The sequence below is a fragment of the Triplophysa dalaica genome, chromosome 16 (genome assembly GCF_015846415.1).
Source record: "Triplophysa dalaica isolate WHDGS20190420 chromosome 16, ASM1584641v1, whole genome shotgun sequence".
Lineage (NCBI taxonomy): Eukaryota > Metazoa > Chordata > Actinopteri > Cypriniformes > Nemacheilidae > Triplophysa > Triplophysa dalaica.
The window spans coordinates 10,073,592-10,096,758 of record NC_079557.1 but is presented as its reverse complement, the minus strand read 5'-3'; the positions used below and the strand labels follow the sequence as shown (position 1 = coordinate 10,096,758).

The 23,167-nt window shown below is 37.4% G+C and overlaps 3 protein-coding genes across 3 annotated transcripts; 2 read left to right on the top strand and 1 right to left on the bottom strand.

Annotated features, from left to right (window-relative positions):
• The first annotated feature begins 2,714 nt into the window (after positions 1–2,714).
• clint1a (clathrin interactor 1a) lies at positions 2,715–16,249 on the top strand. Its single transcript, XM_056770027.1, has 12 exons — positions 2,715–2,887; positions 5,571–5,675; positions 5,764–5,860; positions 5,957–6,065; positions 6,174–6,338; positions 10,505–10,688; positions 10,907–11,129; positions 11,319–11,403; positions 11,960–12,037; positions 12,646–12,923; positions 14,233–14,413; positions 14,527–16,249. Exons 1-12 carry the CDS (start codon positions 2,847–2,849, stop codon positions 14,868–14,870), a joined length of 1,890 nt encoding a protein of 629 aa, XP_056626005.1. The 5' UTR covers positions 2,715–2,846; the 3' UTR covers positions 14,871–16,249.
• A 682-nt stretch (positions 16,250–16,931) lies between these two features.
• lsm11 (LSM11, U7 small nuclear RNA associated) lies at positions 16,932–18,580 on the bottom strand. Its single transcript, XM_056770080.1, has 4 exons — positions 18,056–18,580; positions 17,809–17,948; positions 17,640–17,723; positions 16,932–17,523 (listed from the first exon to the last, which is right to left on the bottom strand). The coding sequence occupies exons 1-4, from the start codon at positions 18,504–18,506 to the stop codon at positions 17,203–17,205; spliced, it is 996 nt and encodes a 331-aa protein (XP_056626058.1). The 5' UTR covers positions 18,507–18,580; the 3' UTR covers positions 16,932–17,202.
• Positions 18,581–19,594: 1,014 nt separating this feature from the next.
• zbtb3 (zinc finger and BTB domain containing 3) lies at positions 19,595–22,923 on the top strand. Its single transcript, XM_056770158.1, has 2 exons — positions 19,595–20,077; positions 20,226–22,923. Exon 2 carries the CDS (start codon positions 20,239–20,241, stop codon positions 21,982–21,984), a length of 1,746 nt encoding a protein of 581 aa, XP_056626136.1. The 5' UTR covers positions 19,595–20,077; positions 20,226–20,238; the 3' UTR covers positions 21,985–22,923.
• The last annotated feature ends 244 nt before the right edge of the window (positions 22,924–23,167 follow it).

The following is a 23,167-nucleotide window of genomic DNA, read 5'->3' as shown; positions in this document are numbered from 1 at the left end:
TGTAAGCTATTTTCAACATGATGTGTTTATTCATTGTCATTGACGCATTTGGCAGACACTTTTATCAAAAGCAACTCACATTGCATCATACTTTACATTTGTTTTTAAGTATTTGCAATCCTTGGGATTGAACCCATGACCTTGGCGTTGCTAGCCTCATGCTCTTACCACTGAGCCACAGGAAAGCATTGTAGAACTTTTTTTTCTGGAAAGACACAAGAAAATTGTTTACAGTACCTTCCAAGAACTTAATAATACGCACAACTTTTACACAAGTTTACAAATATGTATTTTTTTTCTTTAGTGCTTTCACACTAAAGGTTAAATGTGATTTACATACAGTATTTTAAAAGTCTGTTACTCCACATAGAATTGTTTAATAAACAACATGGCCCAAGAGGCCAGTGAACACTGTCTTTAATAAAAGATGACCATGGGACAATGATGACTAGTTAATTTCCACAACAGTTTGTGAAACGCAAAGTTTATGTTGTAGCGTTTCCCATGAAATTGTGGTCAGAACATCTTTTCAGAGTGGGAGTGGGAACTGTAACATTATTTATTTTATCCATCACACATGTTTCCAATTTGCAGAAACACAGCATAGTTGGGTTTTTCCCCTCTTAACAATGCCATTACAAAACAATGTTCTTTGTTTGTGGCATTTGTTCTAATTTTACAGCTCTTGCACTGTTTTGTACCCATATGCTCGGTCCTCAGCTTCTTAATCCATGTACTGACTATGGGATATGGGGACTCTTTCATACTGTTTTATTTAAGGATGTTATTGTTGGCCCCTGCACAGGCCACAGTCAACCCCCGGGTCTTTTTCCCAAGCGATGAACCACCCACACGTCATCCATCATCTGACCCCTCTCTGCATGACAGGTCACTTCTGCTTTTCCACCAGGATGCATCATGTTTATATGTGTGTGTGTGTCTGTGTGTGTGTGTGTTATATACTAGCGAGTGTAACTATTATATAAAGTTGTGACATAGGTCATAATATAGATGTAAAATGCTTCAGAAGTTCAAATAGTGCTTTTAAACCACTTAAGGTCACTACGGTTTCTTGTCAAGCTCTTCCAAAACTGTGTTCATATGTTATATATATATATTTTTAAACTATACTTATATATTCACCAACACATTTTACTGCCATAGTTCAAACGAATACAAAAGGAAATGTGATTGTGTATGTTGAAGAAAGGAGAGAAAGGAATTTGTGTTGTGTAACAGTGCCCTCTACTGACAGTTTGGGTCACATCCAGCAAATAAAAGTAGTTTTTTGGACATAATTTGGGTTTTAACAGAACATTTCCTATTTAAAATTTGAATGTTGGATCAAATGTCACACCATTTCATGAGTTTAAGAATTCCACTTTATTTATCATTCTAAACAATAAGGCATTATACATTTGATGCTGCACAATCTCCCTAGCAGTATTTAAGTTCATGCACTGTTCATGATTATATCATTCATAAGATATAATATTTTTATCACTTCATTAGTATAATATCCACTATCCAATAGATGTGTGACTTTAAAATGACTTTTTGTTACGACTTTTCTCAATAACACTTACCACCAAATTTATTCTTAATGTATTTAATTTACATCATTATTACGCATGTATTATGTTTGGGTATACTATAAAAGTCTTACTGTGGTTGATGCGTAAATCACAGCTCCAAATAAATCAGCATTTTCTTCTATAGCTATTAATTGGTACATAAATCTATCCTGTGGCCTTTTATAATGTTTTTTAGTTACAAAAATTGTTAGGAATAGGGATTTGTCTCTCAAAGACATCCCAGTGTTTTCTTCATAGGCTTTATCTGTGCAGTCATGCTGTCTTTGGCTTTTATCATTGAACTCGCAGCCGTAATTGAAGAGGCTCCCATGGGTGTAGTGCATTTGGGGACGTTAAGTGCTGTCTCTTGTCATGCTGTGTTTTTGTAAAACTGGTTCTTTTTGTCGGTTTCCTGTGTTGTTCTTCATTGTGTTTTTTCTTCATTTATTTATATATTTTGTTAAAGTGTGTAAGAAGCCCCTAATGCTTGTTTTCCATGACAGGCTCTCCCCATCCCAAGGGGCTGTCTGTTGGAAGGGCCTCCATTTTCACCCATCAGATGGCCCATCTACCAGAACACACTGAGTCTTGGCATTTCAGCTACTGAGAAATGGACTGCCTATTGGAGCTGACAACCAGAAACTTACTCTTTTTTTGTCTCATACTTGTCTCAGGCAGATGTGATTGATACAGTTTGGCAGTGGCATTTGCTGAACTCTGCTAGCAATTTTTACTATATTTTACAGTTTTACAGTCAATTCTGTATAGCCACACAAAGCTTAAACCAAAGTCTTGGCTACAAAGCTATCATTTCCACAATTAGGCTAAAACCTAAAAAAGTGATAAAACATAATACTTTTTTCATATGTTTCTTATTATTTTATAATAAAAAATAGTTTAGAGGATAAATGTAGGAATGTAATTCAAGTGTGAAATGTAATTTCAATTTACCTGAAATAAACTAATATTTTATACAGACCCTATTGTTAGATTTATTCTCACTTATTTTACTTGTAAATTAAGGAATTCTTTAATCTGCCTGTTGTAACATCTTTATCAAAGGATGTGGTGGTGTTCTGCTTAAGCAGCCTACGAAATTTCCGTAGATGACAGCGCACTTCCGTAGTAACCTGTCTGGCCCGGAGCTCCTGAAGCGGCGTAACTTCAGAGTTCATGCTGTGGGTTTCTTGACAGCTCGACTGGCACGACCAGCGGACTTTAAGGGCTGGAACACCTGTTTTCGCGAACGAAAGCCACGACAACAGAGCCAAGATGTTGAACATGTGGAAAGTGAGGGATCTGGTTGATAAAGCGTGAGTATTATACCCGTTTTTTAAGAGATTTCGGTGTCATCATGTCTTGTACCTGTTGAAAAAGAGACACGTACGCACCCGCTGACGTCACACCACACTCTCGAGGCAGGAGCTAGCACGCTAGCTAACTAACTACAGCCTTGTTGACCCATGAAACATCGCCAGTTTTTGTAGAATCTTTCATTTCAATCGGTCATGGTGCTTTAAACGCGTTTTTATATTTGTATAATACGTGTTAAGTAGTTTCAAAAATAAAATTACATCGTCAAACCTCCCTTCCTTCCTACTAACTGGCTAATTCATTGACAGTTGCTAAACTTGTGTTTGCTGTCAAAACACTGTGCATTTAAAAGTGGTTTAAAGTATTTGCTGACAAACTATACGTGTCTACAGTAACATTTATTTATGGTTTATGTTATTTAGTAAAATGTCATAAGAACACACTTTAGTATTAGTGTGGCATAAACTTTTGAATGTTTGACAGGTAACGTTAATGTCGGGGACTGTGTTCAAGCTAACCTGCTAGCAGTTATGACAAAAGATCCATGTTGTTTATCTGTGTTATGTGCAACACAATTGGTTATCAGTTGACACTTTCTGTTTGTAATATTATTATAAATGCTGTAACTATAAAAAAGCTTGACCAAAGCTTATTTAGTTTCGTGGAAACCGTTGGTATCGGTGTTGCTGTTAAGATAGAAACATGTTTCTTACTCACTTCCGGCTAATTGTTATGTACACTGTTTTTTAAAAGGGTGTTTAGTCTTTAAAGGGTTGTTAAGGACTTTTGGCTATATGTTTAATCTGAATACAGACAAAGTCAAGGACAAGTTTTTTTAAACAAACTGTGGTGACAGAGTGCATATTACTGCTATATAAAAGTTTTAGACGTGTATTTTTATAGACATGCTATATAACTCATTTAAAGAACCACAGACTTTCATGTTTTTATAACACGTTACTACATTTGTGATTTTAACTTCAAAAGTTAAAATGATTTTGTAATGTTCAACTTGACAACATTTAAGTGTTCCTTGAATAAGATGTTTTTACATTTTCAATATTTTGCAGTGCATTCAATATACAGTATTACGCTAGCAGGTGTTCTGAGGGAGTTGAAACTATGACATTGGTGTTGTAAGCAGCATGTTCTACCAGTCGGGCTACTATTACTTCAGCGGTTCTCAGTTCTGGTCCAGGTGACCCCCACACTGCACTGCAGTTCCGAACTACAAATGGAGCTCTCTGCTGATGATTTGAATAAAGCATGTGACATGAAACGTGAAGTGCAGCCAGTGTATTGATGTTGAGTAAAACAATGGATGGAGGTTTCAGTTCAATAATTTGCACAAACCTTGGAGTGGATTTGGCCTTCCCTATCTGTGAAACTGTACTGCACTAGGCTTGTATCTACAGTCATTAATTGATCTTATTGATTATTTTTAAATCATTCACCACGACTTTATATAATTTTTGGTCAGTTCCAGTTTCTGTGACGATTTTACCTTCATAGTCATTTCCTGTATTTGCAAATAAAGTTTGATAAATGTGGCAAAGAAAATAAGCTTATTTTAGTTAGTCCAAAATCCGTTTCTCTGACCTTTTAACAGCTGGATGTGGGCCTTAGTGGGGGTGAGCCTAAGAAGGGAAAGGGATTTAGCTTCATGCTGGTAAAGTGAAAAAACAGTCTGTTCCAAAGTGGAGTAAAACAGACCTCTGATATCACAGGAAGTCAGTATTTAGTAAACAACAAACATCAAATAAAAAAAAACTTCATCATTTATTCTCCCTGTCATTTTAAACATGTACAGTAAATGACTCTTTCATATGTGGAAAAAAATATATTTTCTATTAAACACAATCCATTCAAAGGAAGCCCTAGGGTTCCAGGTTGTTTGGTTACCAACATTCTCCAAAATATCTTGTTTTGTGTTCTGCAGAAGATAGTCATACAGGTTTAGAAGGAATTTGCATTATTGTGTGAACTATTCCTTTCAGTTGTGAAGAATTACAGCAATACATTTTAGAGACGAAAAATAAACCGTCAGTCCAGCTCATGCCGTGTCATTGAAGTGATCGTTTAAAAAGGAAGTGATTGCAAATGCATATGTTTGCCTGTAACCAATTGTCAAATACAACATTATGACGACGAATTAAGATGTAAAGGGCTTGTGAATGTTTGTGGTTGGCATTTACTAAGCCTATTTTACCTTGCTCAACAAGTTTCCCCTTCAATTAACAAAGCTCCCATCACACTTTTAAGTGACAAGACATAATTTAATGTCATGGGCAGATATTGTTTAAAACAAAAAGGAAACACTGGGGATTTACTAGGGCTCTTGCATTTGATCCACCCGCTTTTTAGAGCGAGCTCATCCTACCTCACCCACCTCCTATGCACTTGCATGGCTTGTATAACCACTCTCTTTGTCGCTCTAGTAATGTCCCTCTAGTGCTAAACTGATTTCACATAATGATAGCTTTAGCTGCCCTGCCTTAGTGATCACCTTTATTCGGTATGTGAACGAAGGTGGAGCCTGAGATTTCATTTAGTGGAATAATTTGAATAACTGTTTTAAGGACTTTAAAGGACGGTGTTGTGAGTGTGACTGATAACTGTGATGTATGATATTATTGAAAGGCTTTGAATAATGTAGGATGTGTTTAAATCTTTTTATCACAGAACCAATGTTGTGATGAACTACACAGAAATTGAGTCTAAAGTTCGGGAAGCCACGAACGACGACCCATGGGGGCCTTCTGGACAGTTAATGGGGGAAATTGCCAGGTACGTGGAGATGATTTTGACGATCTCAACTACTAGAGATTAAAATTTTGCTTAGGTAAGATTTGGTTTCCTTTTTGTTTCATTTTAGAGCCACGTTCATGTACGAGCAGTTTCCAGAGGTCACAAACATGCTGTGGACCAGAATGCTGAGAGACAACAAGAAGAATTGGAGAAGAGTTTACAAGGTATGAAAGTACATATGGACGGTATTCAGAAACTTTTACTCTTCTTCGAAATTAAGCTGTAACGTGCTTTCATTTTTACTATCCTTTTCATCTCAGTCTTTATTGCTGTTGGCATACCTGGTCAGAAACGGATCTGAACGGGTGGTCACCAGCGCAAGAGAGCATCTCTATGACCTGCGTTCTATCGAGAGCTATCATTATGTAGGTGAGTGAACACCGCACAGGTTAGATGTGACGCTGGTGATTCCACACGGCTGGAGTTTGGAGACTTAAGACGATGGTCAGAGAAGTATTAATGTGGTTTGTGTTCCAGACGAAAATGGGAAGGATCAGGGCATCAATGTGCGTCAGAAGGTGAAGGAGATGATAGAGCTTGTCCAGGATGACGACAGATTGAGGGAGGAGAGGAAGAAGGCGAAGAAAAACAGGGATAAATACATCGGAGTGTCTTCTGACAGCATGTCGGGTTACAGATACTGTAAGTCTCCAGCTTGCTCTTATACACCTGCTACACATCTTTTGTTTTGAACTTGATGTGCTGCAGCAGCCAGGTGACATTTTCATATTTACAGTGTGATGTTATAGGAGATGTTTTTTTAATACACAAAAAAACTAATTAAAGAGATCTAAAAAGGTCTCTGACTAAGTGTTATGTGTAATATAAAAGAGGCTTTCGGTTTCTTCTTTACTGTCACTATTAGATAAACATAACTTTAAACTAAAATAAATTAAAAATAATAAATCAAATTGACACATTTAAGAATATAAACTGAAAGACAAAAAACATCAAATTGACAGTTACAGTATTTTCGTAACAGTGTTTTTACCAACCAAATGAGCGATTAAAAACAATTTAACATGATAAATATAGTTTACTCAAGAAAGCGAAGCATAATTCTCTACAGTGGGATTTATATCTGTAAAAAATGCTATTGAGCTTTAAATATTTTATATTTTGTGTATGAACCCATACAGTTGTTAAAAAAACAGGAATATTTACATATTATTTGACAGTTTAATGTAATAAATATCAAAAATATAAAAGGTAAGCATTGTAGCTGACACCAAAATGAACACTGTACAGTTGTACAACTGTACGGCTGAAGCATGCAGGTCATTCCCTTTAAATAGCTTATGTAACTTTGGAGACTGTCCCTAAATTCAGACCATCGAACGTAGGGCTAGCGATATACCGAATACCGGTGTGCATTTTTGTTACGATATGAATTTTTAATATACCGCATTACCGGTGTATGTCGCTTAAACAACATAGGAAACGAGGCGCAGCCCAACACTTTTTCAGTGGAGTCCCTTTACAATGTTGCACTGTGACCGGATGTTTACGTGTGAGCGGTAACGTACATACTTCTTTACCGTTGCAATGGGAGTGCGTACCTCGCGGCTGAACAGCTGCACAAGTATAGCAATTGCAAGTTACGTTATATTGAATATACTTAGAACAAACATTTTCAAAAAACGATCGTGTTCCCCTCATATCTGCTCAATATAAGCATATGATATGATGTGTTTTTAGTTGGAACTGTTTCTCTATATGCTTTGATGAGAAATATGGGTCAGTAAGGAGGATTGACAGCATGATCCAGTCGCTTTCCTCTCACATATCTAATTTAAGCCTTTGTTTTATGATAAAAAAATATGATTTCAGGAAATCATGAATCCATTGTGACTATGTAAACACAACAGACATCACATGCATGTTATAATGGTACAATTGTTACTATCTTGTTTTAAACTATTAATGTCTTGGTGGATGTGACTAACTCTTGTAGTTGGGAGCACCAGTGCTTCTAAGGAAAAAAGTTAATTTTGAGCCCTGGGGTCTCATGTACAAAGACTTGCGTTGAATTCATACTAAAACATTGCGTACGGACAAAGCTGTAAATGCATATTCTCACGTTAATTTCACTGTTAGTACATCAGACAGTGAGCGTGAAAGCTGCCGTACGTAACTTTTTTGGGTGTACGCAGCGTTGATACATGAGGCCCCTGGTCTCTATTTATTTGCCTAAATATTATGTATACAAGTTACCTTTGCCTGCTATTCAATTGTTAAAGAATTCTAAACTTTGCTGTTATGATAGGGGATACTGTTACTATGACAGTATAAAAGGGCATTTTAAGTCATTAAACAGCACTATTTTCCTCTCTCAATCAGTAGAAAATGTGGTAAAAAAAAGCCATGTACCGGGAAACCGGTATTAATCTTTAAAACACTGTTATATACATTTTTGGTCCAACGTCAAACCAACTTAATGCCAGTGGATAAATACTGAATTTGTAAATCTGTACTTGCAGAATTTGGCGAAACTAAACCAGACTTTGAAAATAGTACAAAAACACGTGCCTTCTTGTTCTTTTGCTCCGCGTTGTTGGCATTTTGTCCCGCTACAGACTAGAGCTTCTTGATTCTGGATAAATTGAGAATCCCGATTCTTTGGTTTCAAATAGAGATTGCGATTCTTTTACAATTCTGAATAATAACTAAAAGTAATACATAATTAACTGTAAATGTAATATGTAGGACTTTGCTTCAAAATTATTAAATATTTCATGGTTAACCTAAAGTAACTATGGTGAGAAAATTGTATTCACAAATTCCATAAGTAAACGAAAGTGTTTTTCTTTTAAATGCAAAAGTTTAACTTCCTAAAAAGTATTAATGCATTGAAGTAACTTGTGTATGAAATATTTCTCGGTAAAACAAATTTATAAAGTGACACTTGCAAATTAAAGGTCTTGTAAAAAGATTTATAAATTTGCCTGATATCTCTAGACTGCTTGAAGGGGTCTTAAAAGAAAGACACTACTGATAAACATAACAACGAGGTGTTCTCACCTGTTAACAGTTTAAAATAACCTGAAAACATGAAATGCTGTGCAATTTGATGAAAAGCTCTAGCACAGCTTCTCTATTAGCGTTAATACAGTGATAAACGCCACACCCTTTGATGACGTTTTTTACCATAATGACGGATATAAACGCTCACTTGGATTTGTCCGCGCAACACACTGCAATCGTTACCTTAGTTTCAAAGCTGTCTAGTTAAGATGTGAAGCATAATCAGAACAATGTAACACAATCCCGAAAAACACTCATAAGAGCAGTTTTGTTGTCAGGCTGTATTTACTTTATATGTTTTTCTGTTATTTGGTGTGAGATTATTTGGGAGAGTAGGAGCTTGTAAACGCGTCTAATGCATGTGAGTTTGCAACTGTCTGATTTAGTCCCAGTAACGTTACTTCTGTGATCATTTGACACCGAAATAATGATAGTGTGTGGTTGAAAAGACTGTTCGTGACGTCGTTACATACCTTATGATAATAATGCTTTCTCTGCGCCAGCATCAGCACATATTGAAGCGTTGTGATTTTAGTCCGAGATCGCAAAGTTTTAACGGTTAACCGTGCAGCTCTACTACAGACGGATAGCGCCATTTTAAAGCCTTATGTGAGGCCATATGTAAAAACGCATCATCACATCACGTGCATGTCATCACCTGCCGCGCATCACATGATGTTTAAATATTAAAAAGGAAATTTCCAAATGATTCCTGTAAAGTTTAATCCGCAAGTTATAAAACTTGCGTCTTGTATACATAGTGTTTTTGATTTGGTACTTAAGGGGGCAATGCCTCAGGCAACCTGCGTAGTCTGGGTATAGGCTCTGCTTTTTTTTATTATTGTCAGATGTTTAACACTAAATCTTAAAGCAACACTATGGAAAATTTGCTCACGGGTTCCCCCATGTGGTTGATAAACGCAATGTCTGTTACTAGTGTCTTAAATACTGTCTCTGTATAAGATTCCCTGTGGGCAGGTCAATACACATAAATTTGTTGAAAGCGCTAATGGAAACAGCGAATGAAGAAACGTCGTTTGGAAACCATGTCACACTTTTCCGCTGTGTGTACAGACCCGAACACAGAACCTCCAGAGTGTGGTTGTAGCCACTATGAGACTGCTTAGGTAGCAGCGGCAGTAGAATTCATGCATTTAAGAGTTATCATTTCTGAGACATAATTTTAAAACTACATGGTGTTGTTTTAATATGGTAAATTGTTTACTATTAGTAAATGATTAATTATGAAAAACTGAAAATTCATTTTGGAGTAGTCACTTACTTGTTCTGTGGCTTATTAAACCTGTCAGGGCTACAGTATCTCTGGGTCATATTTCACCAAGTCATAAGAAAACATTACAATTATAATACGCCAAATCAAAATTAAGTCTTGTTTACGTAAGATTCAAAGACAGTTAAACACATTTAATACTTCTTATTGTCAAGATTGTGAAGAAGAATAGTAATACAGTAGTAATTGTACAGCATGATACAATTTGTAGTACTGCATATATTCTGATTTTAATTAAAATACACTGCCTTGGACTACATTTTCATGTTTGACAGTAATTCAAATCGGATGAAAAACGCCATTGAGAATAATAAGAATTAAAAATAAGCTTGAAAGTAAAACATCCCACTACATTACAGAAATAAGAATTTGGCCCCAAAATATACCCAATGGTTCACCCAATTTAGTCCTGTATCTAAGATTTTTAACTTGGCTTTATATTGTAAAGTGTATATGGTAAAAGCTACATTTTATTTCTGTGTTTCTTCTTCAGCGGAGGATAAGTTTGATTTCAAAGAACCTCAATCTAAATGGGATGAAGACTGGGACAAGAGCAAGGGGCCGTTCCCTTTCAGTGAGACACTGGGAGAGATCAGCGATAAGATTGGAAGCACCATTGATGACACCATCAACATGTTCCGCAAAAAAGATAGGGACGATTCACCTGACAGATTCAGGTCAGCACCCCCAGGCCTCTTTATCTTCCCCTTTCAGATCACCTCATACTAATCTGAACACAGTGGGTTTTTTCTTGATAAAGAAATGAGTTGTGTAACTAATTATACAGACAAAAATTCTTGAAAGCGAAAACCGATGTTATTAGATGAGTTTCATTAAATATTTTGACAAAACATTTCATTAAACAACTTTAATACGCTTGTTCTTTTCTGTGTAGTGAGGTAGATGAGGACAGAGGTCGGGGAGCACGAAACGGAGAGTCAAGAAGAAATGAATTCAAAGATAATGAAGAGACCGTGACAACCAAAAGTGTTCAGATCGTCCAGGCCACAGAGACCACTGCCACTCGAAAGAGAGGTGTCCCCTCCAAAACAATAGATCTGGGAGCAGCTGCACGTTACATTGGCGATAAACCAGCCACCCAGGCAAACCCCAGCCAGGTAGCAAAGCTATAGAGACCCGTTGTTTTAATGCTTGCATATTGACATGTTATGTGTTTTATAATTAATTGTCTATAGTATTTGGATAAAACATAGATTATACCTGTGAGCTGAGTGTAATGTGAACATTTTACTGCCTTCTTGTGGCAGTTGGCTGTGTTTTGACATCTCCTTTCTTTGTTGTTGTAGACAACATTGGCAGTGACCCAGCCAAGTTCTGGTCTGGTTGACTTGTTCTCTGCAGATCCTGTACCTGAAAAGCCAGCAACCAAAGGTAAAAATAGTAACACGTCTTGGTTGATTGGACATCTAACTATAGAACATCTGCAGTATTAGGAGAGTGCCATGTCTTTTATTTTTTGTATTTCATTCTTTCTAAACATCCCAAAAGCTGATGGGGATAGATGAGGAGATTTCTAAAAGTACTATAAAGTGTTGGGAGACTCCTGTCAGTAGTTTGACTTTGTGGTTTTTAGGGGCCCTGTGGCTTGATGCATAGATGGGCCCAATAGTAAAGTTTATCATATGTGCTTTCCTATGTTCCTACTGCCTTCTCGAGCATTTAGTCAACGAGGCCAGATGTTAAAACTGTCCCTGGTGGGTGGGTGGTTTTTGAGCAGATGCGTAGCTACTCTTCCACATTGACCTGCTCTGTCCTCCACCATCCAAACAGCTGCATATGTCCTCCTCTACATAACTTCAGCTACAGGCTACTGGAAATGAATGGGAATGACCTGAGATTTTGTGTATCTTACAGAGAATAACAGATGTTCCTTATTCAATTCAAATTCATTTTTTTTTCTTGAATTTGTTTATCAATCTCTTTCTAGATTTAAGCTCTGATCTGATTGGAGGGTTTGCAGATTTTTCGTCTCCTGCAGCTGCGGCTAGTTTTCCATCATCCACTGGTATGTTTATGTAACCTTTAACCTCTGTTTCTTTTTTACTTTAAAACGTTGCAAAACCAACAGACGAAAATCTGGCGTTTTTTACATTTTGTGTAAATAACAACTTGTATAAATTCAACCACAAAGACTTGGGGTGGTGATATGTGCCTTTTCATTTTGTTTTAATGATATTTGGGTGATATTAAAGAAGGCTGCTTATTTTCTATCGGATCAAGGTTTGCTATCTTCAGCTGGATGTGTATAAAAAAACTCCATGCAAAAAGCTTTTAAATAGTGGGAGGGAGGGCAGACATATGGTGGGGTGCTGTGCTAAAAGCTAATGAACACAGACACATTTCAACTCTTGTTGGATGTGACATGTCATTCTCTACATTTCTAGGACAGAGTTAAAATGACTGCGAGTTTGAGATTCTTTTGATGTTTATGCACCATGACTTCAAAACCCTGATTGTTTTTTACCCTTTCCTCTCTTTTGTTGCTATTTATTCTTTACTTTGTATGCTATATGATAAAGCCTGACATAAGACCAGTTTTTGCAAAGTTGTTAAAGAACTCATACACTTTATCTGCACTATGGCATTTTATAAGAGACTTTTGTCTTTTCTCAGCCCCAGCATCCAGTGGAAATGGAGACTTTGGGAATTGGAACGCCTTTTCTTCTGCACAGCCAGCCGCGCCTCCAGCTCAGTCTGTTAACCCTGCTGGAATAGATCTTTTCTCAAGTCTCCAGGCCGCCCCTGCTCCTACTCCTGTCTCCACAGCACCCTCCGCTGATCTCTTTGACCTAATGGGCTCCTCTCAGAGCGCCAGCTTCAGCACATCCCAAAGCATGAACTTCTCCATGACCAGCTCTCAGACCATGGGCCTACCAATGTCCAAGTCTCAGGTTTCTGCAGCTTTCATTATTTCCCTTAGGCTCTTTAAGATTTCTTTAAAAAAATTTTATTCATTTTTCCAGAAGAGGAAACATACATGTCTTTGTTGTGTATATCTCAAAGTTTATTTTGTCAACTTGCATATCTCACATTAATGGCCTTAAGATATGGACTAAAGGAAAAAACATTGATTTTAGTTATTTTTCGAGAAATCACAGTTAGTTTTTTCTTTCAGTTAAACAGTATAAGGCTTTGCATTGAGATGTGGAACATCAGTATGTTAGTTTCTCAGTGCAATGAAAGACTTTTTGTGTTTTTGCTAAGTTAAACTATATTACGAATATTATTGTTATCATTTAACCATGCATTTTTTTGCTTTATTTATGAAGTCATCATGTTTATGCATTTCTATGTGCTTCACATTGAAATTGCTTTAACGTTACATTTTAAACACAATAAATAAATATTTTATTGTTGCCGAGCATTGCATTAGCAGTATAAAAGGAACACATACATAAAGTAAAAACTAGTACGTGCTATTATTGGCTTTGAATAAAGCATCTGCCAAGTCCATAAATATAAAGATAAAACCAAGCAACACATATCATGTGTTTTATATAGAAATATTTAAGTCCCTCATCTGTATGGTATTTAATGCAGCTCATCTCATTGGAACTACACGCAAGATGCTACTTGCACTAGAAAAGACAATTCTGGCCAAGGTTTAGAGAGCAGGCAACATGAAAGTAAAACGAGCGAGGGTTAACACGAAGCATAGGCACAATTTTCCACCCACCCCCTCCACATTACCCATCAACCCCAGTTCCCTGGGGACACCCATCACAGAGAGTGGCAGAATGAGGAGGAACAAGTTTAAGTCAGAAAACCATTAAATTGAAACAAAAGCCTTGCACAAAAATAATATTTGCATGCTAAAAGCCTGACCTACTTTAAAATGGCAAGTTTTGTTTGGCTTAAGACAAAAGCAGCCCTCCGATGGTATAATTAGAGGGACTTGAGGTGCATTTTAACATGCTGAAATAATTTTAGTAGAAGACAATGCCTTCCAACCAACATTTCTGTCTTTTTTAAACCAATAGCTCTGAAATACCACTGTGTAATGTTGTGGAGTATTAATATGCTCAATCTTCCTCTGATTTGTCTGGCAAGCTTTATTTCCATTGTGGAATTTTAATTGCCATGCTTGAACGGCAGTAGAACGGCATCACTGTTACAGAATCAGAGGTTAATCTGTTTTTGATCAAATGTATCGGATCTCGTGTGGTTTGTTTTTGAAACTGACTTTTTTTGTTTTTGCAGCCACTGCAGACTATGGGTGACCCACTGATGCCCCAACAACCAGTAGCCCAGCAGCCCGGTACCAAAGTCTCTATGCCATCAACTTGGTCCAATTCTATTGTAAACATAAGCCTAGACTACCTCGGCCCCGGCATGCAGCCACCCAAAGCTTCTCAGCCTACACTCAGTATGATGCAGCAAGGTAGGCATGGTTATATTTTTCTAGAACATGTATTGCAACTGATTGTCAGTTTCATCTGATTCCAACAACCTTTTTTCCATTTATTTCTTTTAAAATAAATTATTGTGCTATAGGAGTTCAGACTCCAGTCAACATGATGACTCAGGGTTTCACTGGAATGAACCTGGGCATGCAGGCCACCCCGACAATGGTCAGACCACCCGCCAACACCATGATGGGAGGTATGAACATGGGTATGCAGCCTGGTATGGCAGGTGGTGCTATGTACATGCCAGCCATGGGAGGAATGCCACTCAATCAGGGCATGATGGGAATGAATGTGAACATGGGCATGTCTACAGCTGCCATGGGAATGACAGGAAACATGGGCACTGGAATGCCAGTCATGGGGATGAGTGGGGCCGCGGGACAACCTAAGCAAGATGCCTTTGCAGATTTTGCCAACTTTGGGAAATGAATGGGTGAGAGTATTAGGTGAACACTCTCTTCTGAGATACGACCATGAAGAAGCAATGAAGAGCTAGAATACAAAGACTACCTGAAGATGTCAAATAAAACAACGCAGGAAATGTATGTTTAAATGGTGATGATGTACAACTGGATGATTTTGTTATTTTCTATGTTCCTCTGTTCAGCTGTACCAGGGAGCCCTGTTGAGGGCGGCTGGTTAGATCTGAGAATCATGTCGGTCATTGCACATGCACATCCCACGCTTCTATGACATTGGGATTTCGCTTTATGTAAAAACAAGCCTTACTGTAGGATTGGTTGAAGAAATGTAATGATAATGAATTTCTTTGGTTGACTGTAGACTTCAACCCACTTACACAACTTTTTGAATTAACCCAGAATGTATGTGGGTTCCTATGCTAAAGAAAGGTCCTAATGATCAGTTTGTAGTATGCCTTCCCTCTATGCCTTAAAATTACAATATGTAAATATATTTGCACGCAGACAATAAGTTATTGAGATTATTAACAAATTATGCTGGTGAGGATTTTTGTGTGGAGTAAAGCCTCTAAACACTTGCCATTTTGTATTTGATTTTTATTTAAAAAAAATCTGAAGTAAAATGAAGAAACATTACATACAATGACAATTACAAATGAAAACCATTGAGGCCTTTTTGAATGGTTTCTCTATACTTTTTGAATAGAAATCAAATCTAGTTTGCATCTTTATGAAAGTGCAAAGTCCTAAATCATAAGAACACATTGTGCCTGTCCATCTGTTGCCTCTATTTTCCTAAATATTTCATCAGAAAATATGAAAAGAACAGTATTTCCTAAAAGTACTGTTATAGATACACATCCAGTGACGTATATATATGCGCACACTTTTTTTATGTTATTGCATGATTAACTTATAAGGAAGAGTTTGGGTGACTAAAAGGATTTTTATATACATTTGAACCTGATATGGGTTCGTATTTTATACACGTCTGCTCATGCTGAGTGTATAGGTTGAGTCTGTGTAACCAGTGAATTTTGCGCAGGTATAGCACTGTGAGTTCGATGCTGTATCCAAAGGACCATCACTGTATTGTCACTGATGCCTTCACCCATTCTGTGGCTTTTTAAACACAGAATGACCAAATTCTTCCTTTTTTTCCTTTTGAAGGGATGGTTTATATGTTTGTAGTCCAGTCTTTATGATCTCAACAATTCAGTTGGTTATGGGTTAGGGAATATTATTGGAAACACTATACGTTTATGCAAATCTACGGCAAGCAACAAAAAATCTTCAATTGAGAATGTTTAATATGTTTTCCATTTCTTACAATGACTTGATTGTACTTATGATCTTTTATGAATGACAATAAAGAGTTGATTTCCATTTTCACTGTAACGCTTGCTTTTTATCTCACTTAACAATCTCATGTGTTTAGAATAGTCTGTTCTTATAGGTCCTCCAAGGACTAGACTCCAAGTATTAACTTTGTATCCATTAATAGGATGAAAGCGCTACAGCCATATGACCCCATTCTATTGGATTCCTTCCCAGTAAAACTTTAATTGGCATAAACATCACATGGCTAAGAAACTTGAAAAAGCACACAAGTGTCTTTGTTGTGAAAAAAAATGCACTAAATGATTATATGCTCTTACATACATTTGTGCTGTGTGTGCTATTGTTTAGATGTGGACATAAAATTTTCCATGTATTCACTTTCATCTGTACATCTTTATTTCCCCAGCTGGTGATTTTATGAATTTGTGACACAATGCTGGACCTTTGCTTCATGTATGGATGTTGTATCTCAAAAGAACCTCAAAACCGAAAAGTAAAACACACAATTCATGAGGTTAGTATTGTGTGAACACTAAATACACGCAGCAAGTACAAACAGTAATCAAAAATGGCATTGAGTGCCACATGCAATTTCCTACCTCTAAAGCCCACTTAAAGTGTTTAAAGAAATCTATAGAGACCCTGCTGTCATTTTATTCACAACGACAGACATAAACAGAGTTTTTCTTTTAATTTAAGTATTGATAAGTGCCATTAATGAGTTTCAACAAGACAAAGATTTATGCCATTTTCGCATATAGGGAATTGAATATTTGAAATCATTTACAAACACAATGTTCCCCTGCACGCTTTAATGGTGTACTGCTTCCCCCTAGTGGTGATTTAATGAAAAAAAAGTCGACGACAACCTAAAAAACAACCAGTTCATTTTATTCAAATGTATTTTTTCCACTTGCTCACTTAAATATCAATATGATACACTAATAGAACTCACAGCAAATCTTTTCCAGATGATCACTACAGTGTCGACCAATATTTCAGTCCTGTTGCATGTTTACAAGAAGAACATTTTCTCCTCGTATAAATAGTTGATTGACATGACGTGTCTGAACTCTTCCGTATTCCACCTTACGTTTTATTTCAGTTTGCTGGACTTTTGAGGTTCTTTTAGCTAACAGATCTTTTTCCAAGACTGTGGAACTTGTCTGGGTTTGTCTAGGGTCAGTACGCCTTTTGTTTGCATCTTCGTAACATTGAGGTAATCTACCGTGAGGATCTGAGCCCGACAAGGTCTCCGCTTCCTTTTTCTCCACCGCAGCAAGAGCCGCAGTCTCTTGCACTTTCAGCTTTTCAAACAGCTGTGAAAAACCAGCAAGAGCATTAAAACAGTCAAGCATGGTGGCCACACTTTTAATATAATTAAAGATTTGGTGCTTATTAAATATTCAAATATTATTTTAAAGGGAAGTGTTACCCTTGTGATAGTCAGTGCTTTCTCATGGTAAAGTGCCTCTCCCAGCAGAGGGTCCCTGTATGTTTCATCCACGTCTACCATTGCCTGGCACCAACAAAAACAGCAGGAGAAAATGTGAAATACCAGAACTAACAATAAATGATTACAGTAATTATATTTTAATATTTACCAGGTTCCAGAACTTATCAAATGCCACCACAAATCCAGAACACACTCCTCTGAGCCCTTTAAAGGTTCGTATGTGAACTTTGACCCTGATTTTCTCCTGGACACATCTGTTGAGTACTCCTAATGGACTGCCTCCATGCACTGTAAAAAAACTTGTTTATCTACACTTTACAGAACAAACGTATGTTTTTTCCAGAACTGTTTAGCACGTGCTCTATTGTAAAATGTATATAAGCAGGTAAACGTACGTGGCATTCTCGTGAGCACATTTTTTGCGGTCTTGCGCTGTCGCGGAGGTCGCTTCACTCCGCTTCCTTCTCCCTCCTCCACCGGGTTGTTCACCATGAGTTTCTTCAATCTTTCTATCCTCTCCGGGTCTACTTTGCCTTTCTGTGCTTTCCTGAGCCGTTTCTCCACATTTTCGGGCTTGGCTCTGCCTCGACCGCCTTTCATGAAGCTCTCGTATTCTGCTATGTTGTTAAAGCACTTGATTTTGGGGAATGGCAGTGGCACTTGTGGGGAATACAGTGCAAGAAGAGGGTCAAACTTATCCGAACTGATGTCCAGTTTAGTTTGGATATCATCTTGGTCAGCTTCTGGGTCTTGACCGCTGGTTTCGCTTGTGGTTTGCTGGTCAGACGTCTGAGGAAGAGATGACTGACAACGCTCACTTTCTGACTTTCTAACATCTTCCTCCATTTTTGAATGAGCCGCAGACTCCCCGCGCAGAGGATCATGGGTAAACTTATTCCCGTTTAGACACAATGATCACATAAAAGTTCCGCGTACATGCATTTTTAAATAGGAAAGCTTTTACGTGAATGCAGGACGTTTTATGATACGTCACTGCCCCTGTTTAAATGCATGCACACTATACGTATTTTATTTTGAAGCGGGTTTTTTATTGATTTTATTGTTTTCCTTTGTTTACTCTACCGTAGTAACTTACCTTTATTCGATATTAAATTTTTTCGTGTTATTTTGTGTGATACAATTGAATGAATTGATAAATAATTACACATTTCTTACATATAACGTTAAGTGTAGCTTTATTTTGTGGATTCAAGTTAACAAAGAAACAATCATCATTTTTATGTATACTTGTTTTTTGTAATTGTTTGTAATTTTATTAATTGTATTAAGATTTTTGTTAGTTAATCAATATTTTTTTCTTCAAAATACAGTATATTGCTAAAGCCTAAGAAAAATGCCCTGTTTAAAATTAAGACGGCAGTGAAAATATGATTTTTTTTGTTGGTGGTATTTTTGTTTATTTTTTTAAGATTTATTTAATCAATATTTTTGTAAGAAGGTTGTTTAAACATTGTATTTATTTGTTTAAATTACCTTTTTAGTACATTTGTTATTAATAGCCAGTACAAGTATGTAATTTCTCTATAATTGTAATTATATTTTTATTTAATATATATATATATATATATATATATATATATATATATATATATATATATATATATATATATATATATATATATATATATAAAATAATCTCCATCATCAGTATCGATATCGGTATCGGAATCGATAAAATTTCAAGAAAAAGTATCAGTATCGTATCGCATCAAAAAAAGGTGGTATCTCCCTAGATCCAGTTACCTCCACTGGGCATGCGCACTTCAATACCGAATATATTTTGTCATGCTGAAAACAGTTTGATTCACATTTTTTTATTATTGTAAGGTTTGTTAAAGGGTTGAAATAGGTGTAGGCGTTTACTTATGAAATTTATTTTAAGTATATTCCGCCTCTCCTCCGCGCCAGTAGTTGGCAGAGCAGAGTCTTCGCATTACTTTAACACATTACACGTAGAAGTGTGTGTTCGTCCGTGATGTATTGTTCTAAAGAAAAACATTCATGGTCGTATCCGTTAATCTTGAAAAACAAAGGTTACTTTTTAAAACCGTAATATAGCTCATATTTTAATGACACGTTTCTTTGTTTTAGAGTTTGGCGTACGGTGTTCTGGTAAAGGTGTGGTCTAGTTACCCAACCATAACAAGACGCTCTTTACAAATAATAAGAATAAAGCAGCTTTCACAAAAAGGTTTTAACTAATGTATTTATGTAGAACATTGAATAGTCGTTCTTTACATTCGTTTTTCAATCCTACGATTATTATAACTCGATGTGTTTGATCGATAAAGTGTTTGAGAGTCGATACTTTGGACTGATTTTAATGCAGACACATGACAGTGCGTAGGACCTGATCTTAATGTGGATGTGAAGACTGATAGTTCATTGACAAATCTGTGAGTCAGAAGAACCATTTCTATAATCTATGTTCAATTTTAGTTGTATATTGTGTAAACTGATTACATTTATTATTGAACAAGTCAAAGAACAGCCTACCTACTAGAGCACATTAATAAACTTAATTCTACTTTATTTCATTTATAGGTTGTCAGTCAAAATGGAGTTTCCAGGACACAGTCAGCAGCTCTTAACCACCCTGCGCTCCCAGCGTCTGCAAGGTTTCCTTTGTGACTCCACTGTGCAGGTCGGCTCAACTCGCTTCGTAGCTCATCGGGCTGTGTTGGCATCTTTTTCCCCTTTCTTCCACATGTTCTACTCGGATCAGTCGATAGGGAATACCAGCGCAGTCAATGGAGGACCACAGAGAGACACCGTCTCTATAAATGGTGATATAGTGACGCCTCAAGCCTTTGGGTTGCTTCTCGATTTTATGTATGAGGGAGTGCTGCGACAAGAAGCCCACCCCCCTCCGGAAGACGTGCTCGCTGCCGCCAGCTTCTTACATATGAATGATGTGGTTCGAGTTTGTAAGAAAAGACTGCAGGGTCGTGGACTGGCCGAAGCAGACAGCACAAGGGTTGAAGTTGGATCCAATGAGTTGGCTAAGACCGGAGGAGGGCTTGATGGTTCAGATGATGTGCCTGCTGCTGAAACAGGAAGGAGGTTAGGAAGAGATGGAGCGCTAAGCGTTGGAAATCCCCCGTTTTCATCCTCTGTAACACACTGTCCTCAGTTCAGCCAACAGATGTCATTTTATGCTGATACCAAGACAGAGACACACGCAGGGGTGGCCAGTCTTCTCACACATAGTGGTGTTGAAAGCTCAGAGATGGCTGACAGTACCCAGCTAGGAATGGACTCGCAGCCACCCATTAGCAATTCTTGTCAAAGTTTGCCCGCATATGGTTCTTCATCTAGGACTGACACGACACGAATACCTGCAAGATCAGTCAGCATTGAATCTGCACTTTCAAGTCTGTGCAGTTCGACAGAAATTATTCAGACGAGCATAGAGACTCAACCTGTTGTTATCGCCACCACTGCTCAAGATCATACTTTGTCTGACATGTTCAGTCAAGCAAACGGTCAGCAGAGTCCAAAAGCAAAATCGAATCGAGCTCAGAATAAAGGACCTTGTAATGGAAATCCAGGGCCATCACAACACATTCAGAGCCGAACTGAAAGAAAGCAGGGGGACACTAATAAACATAGTGTTAAAGGTAAAAAGCTTCTTTCCCAGACTTCAAAAGATCCATCAGCAGTTGATAGACTTGAAACAGGCAAGAAAAATGAGGATAATGTGAAGGTGAAAGTGGAGGCCATTGTCATTTCTGATGAAGAATCTGATGAAACGGATGATACAATGGTCACTGATAACAGTCAGAACAGAAATACTGTTTCAGATCACGGGGATGATTATGATGACAACAGCCAGGACGTTGAGGAGCTCACCGCCATGCAACTCATACCTCCGCACACTTTAATTCACCTTCCCCATCAAGAACCCCTCTCTTTACCTCCTTCACCACAAGATCCTAATTCCTCTGCAACAGATAATTCCGGTTTCCCATCATCCCTTTTCCCAGGCAATTCACAGTCTGAGCAGCATGTCATGTTTCTTGAGGAATTTCAGGACTCTCTAGGGAACTACGTAGAGGATGTACCTACTTGCAATACGTGTGGAAAAACGTTTTCCTGTGCGTACACCCTGCGAAGACATGCCATTGTACATACTAGAGAGCGCCCTTATGAGTGCAGCTACTGTTATCGTAGTTACACACAATCTGGAGATTTGTACAGACACATCAGAAAGGCACATGATCAGGGCCTGCCAGTTAAACGGACCAGAGTTGAGTCGGATCCTCCTCTGTCGCCACCCCCTCCTCATACTCCCCAGACATAGACCCGTGGTCACAGAAGTCAATTACTTTTGATAACCAATTAATATTTTTAGCATAAGTGTTCTGACTACACATCGTTGGGACTTTTTTAATGTTAACAATCATCTTTTATTTTCTAATTTATAAGTGTCCTTTTTATATCTTTTGTTGTCTTTGATCTGAATGTTTCCCTGAGAATGGAAATATAAGTTCAGGTAAATATTACATTTGGTTTCAGCACACAAACTTACAGTGAAAAGTATTCATCCCCCTTCATTTTATTCACATTTTGTTATGCTGCCTTTAATGGAATGGTGTAGTGTTGCAATGATTTTTTTCCACCTGCATGTTTCACCATATATGATCATGAAGCTCAACCAGAGTGATCATCAACTTCTTGGTCTACGCTCTAACCTAGACCCCTCTCCATCGATGGCTCAGTTTGGACAGGAGGTCAGCTCAAGAAAGAGATCTGATGGTTCCAATCCTACATGCTTCTGTGAACCTTCAATACAGCAGATTTTTTCAGAAGTCTTGCCCAGATCTGAGTCTTGATACAATCCTATCTCCGAGCTCTACTGGCAGTTCTTTTGACCTCATGTCTTGGAAATCGTTCTTATTAGATTGAATTTGCCACAGGTTAACTCCACTCGAAGTGTAAAAGCATCAATAAGCAAAACTAAATCTTCTGAGCTCAATTTCAAGTGGCCCAGAAAAGAGTATGGATACTTATGTAATGTACGTATTTGAGTTTTTTTATTTTTAATAAATTTGCAAAGCTGTCACAAATCTATTTTTGTTTCGTCATTATTGTGCAGGGAGTGTAGATAACTATAAAAACTAAAGTAGTTTAAGATAAGGCATCAGCATAATTTTTATTTTAATAAAATGAAGGGGGTTGAGTACTTATTCAAGGCAATGTATAGTGGTTTTCTGTTGAATTGTACAGTTTCTTTGTTGTTCTATTTGTAATTTTTTTCTTTAGCTTTGATACCAGTAAAGCATCAAGGTCCATGGCAGTAGATTGTATCATTTTTATAAAGAGTTTTGCTGTGTATATGTTTCGTGCATTTTCTTTCTGACACAAAAAAAATGATATTTATTATATACAATAGCCTTTAGTGTCATTGTTCTTTATTTTCCTGTAAAAGGGGAGCGAAATACCATGGTACAAGTAACAGCCAAATATGCAGAAGTAAAAGTGGG

What these genes read in the sequence shown, in the direction of transcription:
- clint1a (XM_056770027.1), top strand. Translation starts at nt 2,847, where the DNA reads ATGTTGAACATGTGGAAAGTGAGGGATCTGGTTGATAAAGC. An exon ending in TACCAATGTCCAAGTCTCAG is followed by an intron (nt 12,924 to 14,232) that starts GTTTCTGCAGCT and finishes TTGTTTTTGCAG; the next exon opens with CCACTGCAGACTATGGGTGA. An exon ending in ACTCAGTATGATGCAGCAAG is followed by an intron (nt 14,414 to 14,526) that starts GTAGGCATGGTT and finishes ATTGTGCTATAG; the next exon opens with GAGTTCAGACTCCAGTCAAC.
- lsm11 (XM_056770080.1), bottom strand. Translation starts at nt 18,506, where the DNA reads ATGGAGGAAGATGTTAGAAAGTCAGAAAGTGAGCGTTGTCAGTCATCT. An exon ending in TGTGCTCACGAGAATGCCAC is followed by an intron (nt 17,949 to 18,055) that starts GTACGTTTACCT and finishes GTTTTTTTACAG; the next exon opens with TGCATGGAGGCAGTCCATTA. An exon ending in TTGATAAGTTCTGGAACCTG is followed by an intron (nt 17,724 to 17,808) that starts GTAAATATTAAA and finishes TGTTGGTGCCAG; the next exon opens with GCAATGGTAGACGTGGATGA.
- zbtb3 (XM_056770158.1), top strand. Translation starts at nt 20,239, where the DNA reads ATGGAGTTTCCAGGACACAGTCAGCAGCTCTTAACCACCCTGCGCTCC.